The sequence below is a fragment of the Ascoidea rubescens genome (genome assembly GCF_001661345.1).
Source record: "Ascoidea rubescens DSM 1968 unplaced genomic scaffold ASCRUscaffold_3, whole genome shotgun sequence".
Classification (NCBI taxonomy): domain Eukaryota; kingdom Fungi; phylum Ascomycota; class Saccharomycetes; order Ascoideales; family Ascoideaceae; genus Ascoidea; species Ascoidea rubescens.
The window spans coordinates 37913-51456 of NW_017962915.1; the positions used below are offsets into that span (position 1 = coordinate 37913).

A 13544-nucleotide genomic window follows, 5' to 3' on the forward strand; every position below is an offset into this window, starting at 1 on the left:
CTTCTCTTTCCTTCTCCCAGCTCTCCTAGTCCTCTAACCATGTCTCTGTCTGATAGCTCCAACATCAAAAGCCCTTCTGGCGCCAACAGCACTACGAATAGCTCCAACAATACCAATAATGCTACTCACAATACTGGTTCCAACACTAAAAACCTCCAATTCAAAAACCCAATTCAAAGTCCAGTTTTAAAGCCTTCTCCCTTTCCTGTCCAGCTCAATATCTCTCAGAATCTCATCTCATCTCCCACTCCAATTAGAAATAACTTGCTAAACACCTCCAGATATAGACCAAACACTCCTTCTTTCTTGACCTCAAGAAACTCTTCTCCTGCTCCTCCCTTGTCCCATTCCAATTCTTATTCCAACTACAATAACTTGAACTCGTTCTTGTCCTCTACTAATAACTCTAATCTAAATAATTTAAATAGGTCCTCATCAAATTTATCGCTCTACTCAATTAATTCTCCCTTGCAAAGGCAAAGAACCGGCGATTCAATTTCAAATTTGGATCCGATTGAACAACTAAGACTAGAGCATTACAACCTAGATTACCCCATTAACGATGACTTGTTATACAACTATCAATTTACCGACAGAAACTCAAGATTTTTCTCAAGATTAAAAAAAAGAAATCTAAACCTACCAAAATTATTACCTTACAAAACTGAAAATTTCTTGGATCAAGCTAAATATTTATCTCATATAGTTACCCATCTTTACATTGCCATAAATTCTTTGGATCTTCAAGGTGTTATCTCAATTTCTTCAAATGACTTGAATTTTAATGCTTATAAAAACAACGATCAATATCTTTCCGACAATGAAGCCACCAACAACGAATCAAATAACAATCAAAATCTATTTGAAATCAACGATCACTCTAATTCTGATTCCGACTCTGATTCTGATTCTGACGATGATGATGACGATGTTGACAATTTAGAGACTCTATCTTCTTCTTCGGCTTTTACTAACTCAAAAAAGTCCTCTGCTGTTGTAAACGTTCGTCACTGGACCTCGGAATTGAAAACTTGGATCAAAATGAAGAATAATATGCCTATTTCTTTAAAGATTGATCTTATTAAAGTTTATTACTACTTATCTTTGGCAAGGGGCCAGCCAATTGCTTTGTCCGCCTATGTTGATATGTTCGTTTTATTAATCAAGTCTGATATCTACATTTTGAAACAATTTGGCTTAAGACTAGATTACTTGCCACTTTATAAAGAATTTGAAAACATTTTTCCTCATCCGGATGCTTCTTTTGATACTTTGAATAAATCAACTCACAAACATCTAATGAGATTAGCCTTGTATGCAAATTATTTTTTTGACGATTCTCCTGATACTTTGTTGCAAATATTTCAAAAGTGTCTCAGCAAATATTCAATTCCAACTGCCTCTTTATCTCTAAGTACTTTATACTCATTGCTACCTTGCTCTAGCATTCACATTTTAAAATTTTATCCTTCTTTTTTTCACATTTGGCAAAGCGCTTTGAAAATCAAAAATGTTGATTCTCACATTACAAGCTTGCTAGCAAGATCCACTGAATTTTTATTGATTGAAAGCAGTATCAATACTAGGTTGGAAAATTTGCATCCTGCCACCTTTGGTAAATTTGGTTATTTTACTCTTGATCAATTCGATACGCTTTTCACCAATTTATTAAACTCCCTTAAAATCTCCACTAATAAATTTGGTTCAACATCTTCTTCTTCCTTTTATACAGGTTTTTCAACCATGATTGTTTTTTCAATTAATGGCTCTAGATCTTTAGAAGACGATGGCTTGCTTGATAAATTAAGTAACATTATTGATATAATTGAGACTTATTTACATCCCTCAAATACCGGCGAATGGTCCTCTAATATAACTCAATTTCTAACTTCGCTAATTACTCAGTATCTTAGAAGATTTAATCTTGAATCTTTTGGCTCCCTATCTTCTCTACCTTCAGAGAATAAACTCAATGACCAAATAACCAAACGTTTTATAAACATTCTTTTACCAAAAATTTTAGTTGGAATTCAATCAAAATTGGATGTAATTGCTAGACTCTACATTGCAAGTTTGAGTGCCTTATGTTATTTAAATTCAGAGTTGGTGTTAAGTTCGGTTTTGCTTGATTTTTATGAATCTTTGACTAGTGATTCGACTCCCAACCATAGACTAATGGCCGTTATTAGACAGTTTACATTTTTAGGCAGATATTTTGTTTCAACTAAAGTATTCCGAATTCATGTTGTTAAGTTACTTTCTCTAACTATTCCTGCAATTGATTCGAATGATTTAAATAAGACCCTTTGCTGCTTGATGCTAATTTTAACTTTAGCTTCATTCACACCATTTGCTGATCTAACAAAATCCTCCAAAACTCATGATAATGAATTTATTGATCCTAATTTAGCAGACGATGTAATTCAAAACCATTTAATGTTTCTTCAAAGTAAGTTTGGAGGGTTAGATGACATACAGTTTGATGGAATGAAAAATCAAGACTATTTCACACTCGACGATGAACTCGAAAAAAAAGCTTTAATGTCGTCCACATTAGGGTTCGAAAATTTATTAAATCAAATTATCTACAAATTATTTCCCTTGGTTGAAAACTTGCCAGAACCCTCCCGCAAGGAAGCAAATTCTGAAAACAATATTCAAAAGGTTTTAACAAGAACTGTTGCTGTTTTATTTGAATCTTTATCTGATGAACTTTTTGAAAAGTTTAGTGACCAATTTTTGCTGTTTATTCGAAAAAACGTTTATTACAATGCTAATGAACTTGTTTCTAACATTTCTGGGCTAATTGTCAAAAGAGATTGCAAAAAGCAGTTTCCTAAATTTATGCTGTTTTTATTACCCAGAATCTATGAAGATATATCTGAGAATGGTGCAGGAATCTCAAGAAGTGGAATTGATGTTCTTCCTAGAGATCAACCGCTCTTTTGCTATTTAGCCATTTTAAATAGTTGCGCTCTTCACTCATATGATGCAATTTTTGAATTTCAAGATGATATAATACATCTTTCGTCAATGCTTTTTCACAAATTAAAAGGTCCTGCTGTTTATGTATCATCCTATTTTGTTCATGAAGTTTTAGATTCTTTGACTACAATTAGATTAAAGGAAACAAGATTGATAAATCCTATCTATGCATTCCATAAGGGTGTTGATGAAACATGCTGGGGTGGCTTTCAGTTTGATGAATCTCGGTTTTCAAAAGAAAACTTATCATTTGATTGGTACATACCAAGCAGAAGAGAAACTGAATTTGCAATTAGATTTTTTACTCTTCATGTTGATGAATGCTTAAATTCTATGAATGAATTGATTAGAAACTCAACTGAAATCAATTCACTGGATGTTTTATCGTTTACTGACGAATTCCGTAAATGTTTATCATATTTGAGTCATGCCTTATCCGGTATTTCTGGTTTATTGGATCCTAACTTTGATGAGAAAATGTTAGCTAACAATAATAGCTCTACCAATTTAATTGGGTTGCTAAACAGCAAGAGAAATATTCAGCCTCATTTATTAAGCAGTAAATTAGCTACAATTAGTAGAATCAGAAAAGACTATAGCGCAACTCCTAATATCTTTGAAGATCAGCAACCGAATTCTTCTGGTATTTTAGTTTCAAGCGAAGAGAATAAAGAAGAGGACAAAAATCAAAATGACATAACTGATGATAGCATTCTTGAGCAAAATCCTCCTAACAAGCAAGACGATGATTCAATGACAGAAGAGTTAGCTTCTCTTGAAGGGCTCAACATTGAATCTGTGAGGATGTCTCCTTCCATTTCAACTTCAAGTACTTATAATATTCCCTCCGATTTTTCAACAAATAATATGCTAGGCCCCTCGGGTTCTGGTTTTGATGATGGCTCAATGACCCCATTGGCAAACCCTTCTCTTACTTTAAGAGAACAAAAGTTATACAATTGCAATTACTTTTTCGGAGATGATAATTATACTAAATATTATGATGATCTATATGTCAAAATTAATCAATTGCATAAAAAGATTGGAATGAAGCTACATGATTATTTTGAATTTTTGGTGAAAAATAATTCTAATGATGTGAAGCTTATCAATATGTTTTTATATTGCTTGAATATTTGGTTTTGTGATGTTGGTTTTGAATCTTCATTAAAAGATATGGATGAAAGCAAAATTGGCTATAAGTTTATGAGCGATATTCAAGGTATTTACAAGGTCAGAAAGCCTTTTACTAGAATTACTTTGGGGTCAAGAATAATGAAGTACCATCGCCAAAGGTGTTCATTGCATGCTAATAGTCGATTCCAAACACTGGCAGATTCTTTATTATTAGAAGATTTGTTGAATTTATCTACCTCTGTTTATTCCGAAATATCTCATTCTGCTCAAAATGTTTTAGTAGATGCCATGAAAAAAGTTCTGGGATCTTACAAAGTATTGGAAAAATATTTATTTTCTACCAGAGATCAATCAAACAACATAAAACCATGCTTTGTGAAAACTTTAGACTCAAAAAACTACAAAACAATCAAGAATTTATTGCATCTTTTCCAATTTAAAAGAATTAAAAACAATGTGTTTTCTGATTATAAAAATATTTCAACATTTGTTGAGTTTTTAATTAACTGTTTGTTGTATGATGATACCACTATAAATGACTTAGCTTTTAGTATTTATAAAGATTTTATTGGTTCTCTCAAAGTCCCAAGTTCTGTTTGTCTTATCGATCTAAAGAAGATTGATTGCATCAAGCCACCAGACGATTTTGCGCAGCATGATATTAAAGCTGTTAAATGTGCCAAAGATAGAAAAAGAAAATTCTACTTAGATCAACTTAAAGGATTACAGAAACAAATATTAGAACTAGAGAAAAGCAAAAAAAACCACTGGAAGTTATCACTTTTAAATTTAACTTTATTGATAAATTTGCAGAATGATATTGATATTGATTTAAATATGGATGTTTTTAGCTTATTGGTGGAAAGAACAATTGATAAACATCCCGTAATATCTGGAAGGTGCATTAGTGGTTTAACCAAGTTGTTTGATAAAATCAACACTTTATCAATGAATGAATATGTTGTTTCAAATAGATTCGACTTGAATTTTTTGCCAAAGGAGTTCATGGTAGTAGATACCAATTCAAATCGTTCCAAAATCTCCTATACTCAACCATTTTTGAACGAAATGAAAAATATTGACAATCCTAGTTATTTCATTGACAATAAAGCGTACATTGGGTGGTTGTTTTGGGACTCAAATCTTACAGTTGTAAATCCTCAGAATTTCATTGGCATTAAATTAAAAAAACATGAAGCAGAAATATGCAAAAACCTCAATTTATTGATTACGAAAGAGTGGTTTCAACACTTGGTCCATCTAATTATACAAAACAATTATATCAAGTCAAGTTTTCAAGTGTCTCATGTTTATTTGATTGTTATAATTGTTCATTTAATTTCCAACAATTATCTATCACGTATCTCTTATCAGGATTTGCTAGAAACTTTGGAAAAAACTTATGAAAAAGATGAAAAGAGCACACATATTGTGGTCTGCGAATTTATCTGTGGTCTACTATTATCAACAAAATACACATTGGAAGAATATATTCCGGAGCGTGATAAAGCCATTAAATCAATGTTGAAAATGATTTTAGAAAATGATTTAAATCCTGAAAACAGCACTGTTTGGAAAATATTTTCCTGGTGGATTCCTTCTCATGCTGACACTCGGAGATTCTATCCCGTTATTCGTCAATTAATTGAATTTGAACTTGACAAGAATTCTAATTCTGCAGTTATTCAATCAATCAGATTGAAGTACCTCAAATCATTTTTAACAGTTGTCACCTGGAAGTATCTAGATAAAGAGAATTTATTGGATTTATTATTGAAAAATGCTTCATTCCCATATGAGGCTGTTAGAAAAGAAATTGGTGGATTGCTTTATGTTACTGTTTTTTCGTTTCTTAACGAATCATTTACTGATGCGTTATCTTTCATTGAATCAAACCAGGTAGATTCTCTTGGTACCGTTCCCTATGTTATGCCTAAACATGTTTTTGCTAAGCTTTGTAATAAATTTGATGAAATCGAATTATTGTACTCTAAGATTTCACCAGATGCAAATGTTATGGTAATAATGAATTCAGATTACGTACATGCTTCTAAAACAATGTTATCATGGTTAAATCAAATGCTTAGGTCATGTTCTTGTCTTTCGATTATCGGTTTGATCCCAAGTCATATATTTCCATTCTTGTTTAAGTTGGCAACAATGAAAGATGTTTGCAAATTGGGTAATATCAATTTGACACCATCAATACAAGGTATAGCTCAGATTCCATATACAAAAGGCCAATTACAACCAATTGTTGATATGATTGTCAAATTTGGTAAAGTCTATGCTAACAGCTGGCATGAATTACTTCGTTTAATTGTGTTTGTTGAGGTGTTTTACTTCAAGCAAAGTCTAAACCTATCTGTTGAAGATCGAAGAACATTATTTGAATATATTCAAAGTTTACTTTTTAACTCAAATTTAGAGGTGAGAGAACTCTCAAGTAGCACACTATCAGGGATGATTCATGTTGCTCCTCAGGTTCAAAGAGAACTTTTAATTAAAGAGTGTATTGAAAAATTTGGCGCTATATTAACTAATAAAAAAAAAAAGAATAAACTTCCAAATGGAGCTACTATTAAATTTCATGGAGCTGTTCTAGGCCTTGGTTCGTTGGTGGCAGCTTATCCATACGTCTCACCGCCTCCGAAATGGATTCCTGATGTGGTCAGTATTTTATCTAATAAAACCTCTGGTTATTCAGGTTTGGTGGACAAAACCGCTAAAGAGATATTGAGTAATTTCAAGAAAACTAGACAAGACACTTGGAAGGTGGATAGTAGGATTTTTTCTGAGGAACAGTTGGAAGACCTTGAAGGTGTATTATGGAAAAGCTATTTTATTTAAATTTTCTACATTAAAATAGCATGATTTTCCGTTGTTTTTTTTATAAAAATACCATTTTTTTTTTGTTTTTAATGATTTATGATTATAGCTGCTTAATCTAGATTCTTGTTTTCAAAGTTAAGTTAATGTATATTGTAATTGTAAAACGAATAAAATAATTTATGAAATTAGTAGTTTATCTGTTAATCATCAGCAGGAAAATCAGGTATATTAAACATTACATCAAACAAGTTGTTTGCAGGTGGTCTTTCCATGTTTTCAAATAAAAAATCATCAATGTTAAAACCCAATGCTTGGTCCAGGTCAAAAGGATTTCCATTTAATATGGTTGAAACTGGTGGAAGTTGTGTAGATTTAGGATAATTTAAAGTATAATCAAACAGGTTGAGAAACAGTTGTTGTTCAACACTGGCACTATTGATTGTTGTGAGAAATGAGTCATGCAGTCCATTGTTTCCGTCAATATTGAATTGTTGATCAACTGGATTGTTGATTGAATTATTTATTGGATTATTGATTGGATTATTGATTGGATTATTGATTGGATTATTAATTGGATTATTAATTGGATTATTATTGATTTGTTTATTACCAGTCTGCTCATTTTGGAGATTGTTCAACGGTTTATCTATCATGTTTCTAGTAATAATTGATTGACCACTCAAAAATTTATGTATGCCTTTCTCATAGAACTCACAATGTGTATTTTGAGGTCGAGAGTTAGTAGCATACAAGTTAGCAGTAAATTCAGAAAATTCATTTTCTTTTTGAAAATATAATCTAACTGTTTGGTTGAAAAGCTCATCAACATCGTTAGAGGAGTTATTGTTATTATAGGCTTTAACTGCAATTGTAACCATTTTTTTAATTACTGTTTTTAGGATGGCATGATTTTCTTCTAATTCATGCCTTTTTTTAAAACCAAAACAATTCATGTAATCAAAACAACATTGTATCATTAATAGTATATCATCTTTAATAGTTGCAGCTTTAGGAAATTGGATAATGTAGCTAAATAGAGTAATAAAAGCAACGCTGGGATAGAAAAACAACCAGTTGATAGTTTGAGAAAACGCATCTCTATCGATGATAAAAACTTTTCTTGTAAGTTTAATCATTTCTCTAGCAGCATTTAAGTATCTTAGCAAGCATTGATGTTGTATTTTTTCAGTTAATTTAGACTGTTGTTCAGGGTTTGGTTGCAATTTTGTCTTTAGACCTATCCCATTAGGAATTTGAAAAGCCATTCTATTAATAACTAATGAATGATAATAATAGGCAAATTTTAGCTCAATTACATTGTAGTACTTTTCGTCAAACAAATATTCAGCACTATCATCACCATATGGAGCTAAAGGATCATTTTCAGTGTTGTAATCATCACTACCCAAGACAATGTCTTTTTTAAAGATATCAAGTAATGAATCCTGCCAATTATTTAAACCAGTATTTAAATCATCGATGGAACGAACAATATCCATTAAGGATTTTCCCTTTAATGCATTTGCAGAAAACAAAGTTGTATATGTTTTTGAACAAATTTTAGAGAGTTTTATACGATAAAAAGAAAGTACAGTTGCCAAGCCGGTGTCATCTCTTCTGGCGATTTTATCAAGACTCTCTTTTAGTTTTTCATTTGACATGTTTCCTATAATACCTAACACCAATTTAATTGATTTAATATTTATTGTAGGGTCAGAACCAAGCAATGCAAAATACTTGAGGTGGTTTTCGTCCATTGAACTGACATCAACATCATTTATAATTTGGGGTTTTCCCATTCTCATACAATTGTCAAGATAATATAAGATGAACCAAATTCTTTTTTTTTCAATAATGTGCCTGGGACTCAAACCATCATAAGATTCCTTTCTGTGTAGAGATAGTTGTAGAGCTAATCTAATGGCAGTTGATAGTAATAAATGATTTGCACCATAAGTAGAGAGAGTGTCATAAAAATAGAGGAAAATAATACCTTTAATGGCTTTTAGACCGTCGCCAATAATTGAAATTTTTTGAAAAAAATAAATGGAGTTCATATAATGGGTGTCCATCAATTCTTTAAAATGAGCTTCAGTTAAATTCAATTTATATTTTTTTAGTAAATCGGTAACAATATGAGACCTGTTTTTAGAATGAATTAATTGAAGGCCAATTGAGGCACCAAAGGCAATGATGACGTTCATTATTAGAAAATCTGAGTAACTTAGTTTTTCATTTTGATTTTTATTTATAAATAAAAAGTAATGTTCAAAGATTTCAGCAAATTCTTGATTGGAAAATAGAAGAACAGGACCTTTTAAAAGTGAGTTTAAATCAAGAAATAGCTTTACAATTTCAATTCTAGGAATGGGAACAACGTTATTTTTGGTACAAGATTCTATCCAGAGTTTTGATTCAACCAAGTTGAGTTTACGGATATCAGCAGATAGATCCTGCAAACTGGCAGAGATTTCGAGATAGGAATCAATATCTAGAGGGTTTAATTTTTCTTGCAACCAATCCAAGCCTCTATTGGAAAAAATAGAGTAGGTACAATGATAAGGAATTGTGTTTTGAAAGCTTAAAGTATCATTGGAGATGCCAGATATGTTATCCAAGCACTTTTGGTCGATTTCTTGTTTATTTGGAGCGTTTGAGGGAAAATCCTCAGTAGAAGAAGAATCGATAATGGAGCTCTTCGAGTGAATCAATTTGAAATCATCATCATTACTCAAATCGCAGTCATTGTCGCTGGGAAAACTGCCCAATAAGTTTTCCAAGGATTTCCTTATATTGTTAGAAACAGCAGAGGATTTGAGCAAGACTTGAAGGACAGAAGTAATATTATCTAGTTTTTTCTCTAGTATATCGTATTTTGAGACATATTTCTTGGATCTTTCCTGTTCGATATATTCACAAGTGACCTTGAAATGGGAGCAGCTTTTGCAAGGGAACAAGCCGTCACACTTGATCTTTCTTGAGCGGCAGAAGTTACAGGCTTTAGAAACCCTTCGTTTTTTGCTGTTGGAGAAGGAGTTCATGCTCAGTTCAATAGTCTAGTTGAGGCAGCACCAGCTCAACTCAAAACGCAGAGGAAAAAGTAAGGAGATTAATCAGTCAAGGCAACGATCTGCTGGGCAATGCAGCATGAACGGAAGCAGCGTCAGGGGAAGAAGCACAACGGCGACACAGCTGCAGCTCCGGTAGCAAGAACCGCTGTGGCGGTGTTTCTGCCGCACCGACTATTTCGGAAGCACGGTCAGGGTCCCGAAGGAGGCGGAACGGAGGAGGACGGTTCTTCTGGAGCCCGTGGCGGCTATTGCCGTTTTCGAAAGCTGGTTCTTTTAGGAAACGAGCAAAGCACGATATATTAAAGACATTAACAATAAGCAAGCACTCATAAAAAGTATGGTACAAAACAATCTACAAAACTAAAGATGAAAATAAAAATAAAAGTGAAAGTGAAAATACAAAAAACAAAACCTACAGACCAATTTAACATCATCCAAAGTTGTAACCAACTCAAAGCAACACAAAAAATTATAACAAAAACATCAGCAAAAGACATAACTAAAATAATACAACTAAAATAATACAACTAAAATAATACAACTAAAACAAAAAATGAACAAACAGAATGAAAAGAAGACAAAAGATTGTATAGCATTGAATTCAAATTTTTATTTCTGCTAACCCCTTCTGGGTTTTTTAAGCGAGTTTTGCATGTCTTGAGAATTTTGTCTTTTCTTATTTGAACCTACTATATTAGTGGTTTCGGGACGATCATTGAGATATGAGGGATCTGTTGAACTCTGCGTTTCAATATCATCAGATGAGTTATTTTCATTCAAATTATTTAATATCTGATAAAAATCTTCTGGTAGAAAATTTGAAGTATTAACATCTATATTTTCTGAATATTCGCTTGAACTATGTTCAAGACTTATATTAAGATTCAAGTCTGAACTTAAATTAGGTCCCAAGTTTGAATTGGAAAGTAAACCAGCACCTGAGTAAAAAGTATTCAAGTTCATATAATTATTCAAATTATGAATTTGTTCATTATCTCTATTACCGGTTGATTGAGTAATGTTGTCAATATCATTTCCCATGGTTTGCTTGTTTGTTTGAGATTTTGAAATAATATCATTTCCAAAAACATTTGAGTCACAACAACCCTGATATATAATTGATTTGTCGAAAACCGAACTGTTCAGACTAAATTTTTGTTCACTTTTTGGTGTTGATTTTAATAAAGTTGACAGAGTCACTATATTGTTATTTTCCGATCTATTAAGACTTTTACACTTGTTTTCAATTAATTGGTGCAATGACTGACATCTAACTTCATAGCTTGAAAAAAAACACCAATGGATATATCCACCTTTATCAAAATATTTTTGATGTAAGTATTTGCTAATATATTCTCTTTTGTTTTTTAAAACACCTCCTGCACTTTTTTTTACTTTAGATAAATCGGTAACTTCAATAAATTTATTAAAGTCATCAAAATCTTTTCCATCATTATAAAATTGAATTAATTTATACTTGTTAACATAATGTGCAATGTAAAAAACTTCATCCATCAACGCCATAATTGCTGGACAATTAACTTTATTTCTACTGAAATACAATGTTCTTCTTAGTTTTGAAACAAAATCAAAATACTCTTCTCCTAAAAAAGAGTATGTTGGATTTCCCTTTTTGTCTTTTATATTCAATCTTTCATCTCGTATGTCCATTAAAAGCAAATGCAACACAACTGCTATTCTATCTTCTCTCTTCATATGGTCTGGCTCAGTATGTTTGGTATTAGGAGGCCACCAAGGAGGAAGATTTGATCCACTGTAAGGATATTGGCTTTGTTTTTTTTTATGAATCACAACAATCCACGCTTTTAGAATTTCTTTTAAATCATCTTGTCCAATAAAATCTAAAACTGTACTTATATGTGCACTGACTTCCTCCTCATTAGTTATATCTAACTGAGATGTTCTATGATCACCATTAAAAATAGCCTTTAAAGGTGGATGGAATTTGATATATAGAATTGAAGATCTCTTACTAATTTCCTCTAAAGTTTTGATGGTGCTTCTAACAGGACTGATAGGAGAAAATGTTTCTGTCTTTAAAATTTTTGTTAATGTGTTCAATATTTTATCGTTTTTAAAAACCTCTTTTAGATGTTTTTCATAATTACTAAACTGATTAGATGAATGAATAAAAGGTGATTCATTGGATTCAGCCTGCTTTTCAATTAAAAAAAGATACTTTTTCTTTTCAAGATCTTTACAATTATCATGAATCGTATGAACAAAATTTGAAAACATCTTTTGCTTTTTGTTTAAATATTATTTATTAAGAAGTAGTATAATGCAATTTGTTTAATTATCAAATAATCTTTATAGAAAATATTAAAACCTGATGTTACTAATTCAAGTTAATAAAAGCTATCAACAATAAATTTAGCAGATTCAGGAAATTCTACAGGACTTTATATCATTAAATTTCTCAGTAACTATATTTTTACGCAATAATAGTTATTACGTTTCATGTTTTTTCTTTACCTAACTTTATATTTTGTCTTTTTATCAACTCTTGTTGTTATGGCCATTATGATTCCTTTGTATCTCAGTGTTTGAAAAAAGTTTCAACCAGATGTTCCTCAATTAGGTTTGTGGTTGAATCTAATGTTGGAAAAACCGCATATGCATATGCATCATGCAGAAATATAATTAACCCTTTCTGTTTATAGTGTTGACAGTTTTCATATCAATTTACGCTTCGGTTTTCTAACAAAAAAAGAAAAGATGCATTCTGAATAGAAATAAAAACATAATTTGATTTGAGTTCTTTTCTAAATGTTTTTTATTATATTTTTTCCGTTTTAAGATGAGAATCTGCTTGCACTAAATGGTCATCTCAAAAGCATTTGAAACAAAAGCTTAAAAACAATCCATTTTTAAATAAAAAAATTCTAAAATTCATTCAGCTTATACAAACAAATCAAATTGCTTTGATAATTTTTAATCAATTTCTAAAATTACCGTATGTACTCTATGGTGATAAAATAAACAATTTTCACAAAAAATTTAATGAGACTATTAACCTAGTAATTAGGATGTTTGTTTTTCTAGTAGCTATCTAAAAAGCAGTGCTTTCTGTAGTTATATTGTATTTCCTTCTACCACTAACAAAAATTCTGCCTAAAAAGCTACCTCTAGTACAAAAAAATACCAACTAGGAAAACCACTTGGTCTGATTGCCTTTTCAAAACTAAAATCCTTAAAATAATATTATTCAAGTAAATCAGCCATATTTTAAAAACATTCACATTGGATTCAGTAATCACTCCTGGTTATGATCATTGTTCCTTCCCGGGATCTGGTGTATCAAAAAACACCTAGTAGAAAAGCCTTTAGTAATGATAAATAAAACAACTACGATTTTGAAGTGTGGTTGGAATCAACAATAAAAATATAAAAACATATAAATATAAAAACATATAAATATAAAATGACAAAACAACACCATCATATCTTGTCAAGTGGCACATTTTATCAAATTGCTCATCATACAAAAATGTTGCA

General features: G+C 31.3%; 3 protein-coding genes across 3 annotated transcripts; 1 reads left to right on the forward strand and 2 right to left on the reverse strand.

Moving 5' to 3' along the window:
- Positions 1 to 435: 435 nt before the first annotated feature.
- On the forward strand, positions 436 to 6972 carry BLM10 (proteasome activator BLM10; the record flags this gene model as incomplete). The annotated part of the gene is made up of 2 exons (XM_020190019.2): positions 436 to 3500; positions 3543 to 6972. Coding segments are annotated over 2 exons (6495 nt in total), but the record flags the coding sequence as incomplete, so codon positions are not given.
- A 182-nt stretch (positions 6973 to 7154) lies between these two features.
- Positions 7155 to 9995, reverse strand: ASCRUDRAFT_79759 (uncharacterized protein; the record flags this gene model as incomplete). The annotated part of the gene is made up of 1 exon (XM_020194419.1): positions 7155 to 9995. The coding sequence occupies one exon, from the start codon at positions 9993 to 9995 to the stop codon at positions 7155 to 7157; it is 2841 nt and encodes a 946-aa protein (XP_020048466.1).
- A 383-nt stretch (positions 9996 to 10378) lies between these two features.
- On the reverse strand, positions 10379 to 12284 carry ASCRUDRAFT_84804 (uncharacterized protein; the record flags this gene model as incomplete). Its single annotated transcript, XM_020194875.1, has 1 exon — positions 10379 to 12284. The coding sequence occupies one exon, from the start codon at positions 12282 to 12284 to the stop codon at positions 10644 to 10646; it is 1641 nt and encodes a 546-aa protein (XP_020048467.1). The 3' UTR covers positions 10379 to 10643.
- Positions 12285 to 13544: the final 1260 nt, after the last annotated feature.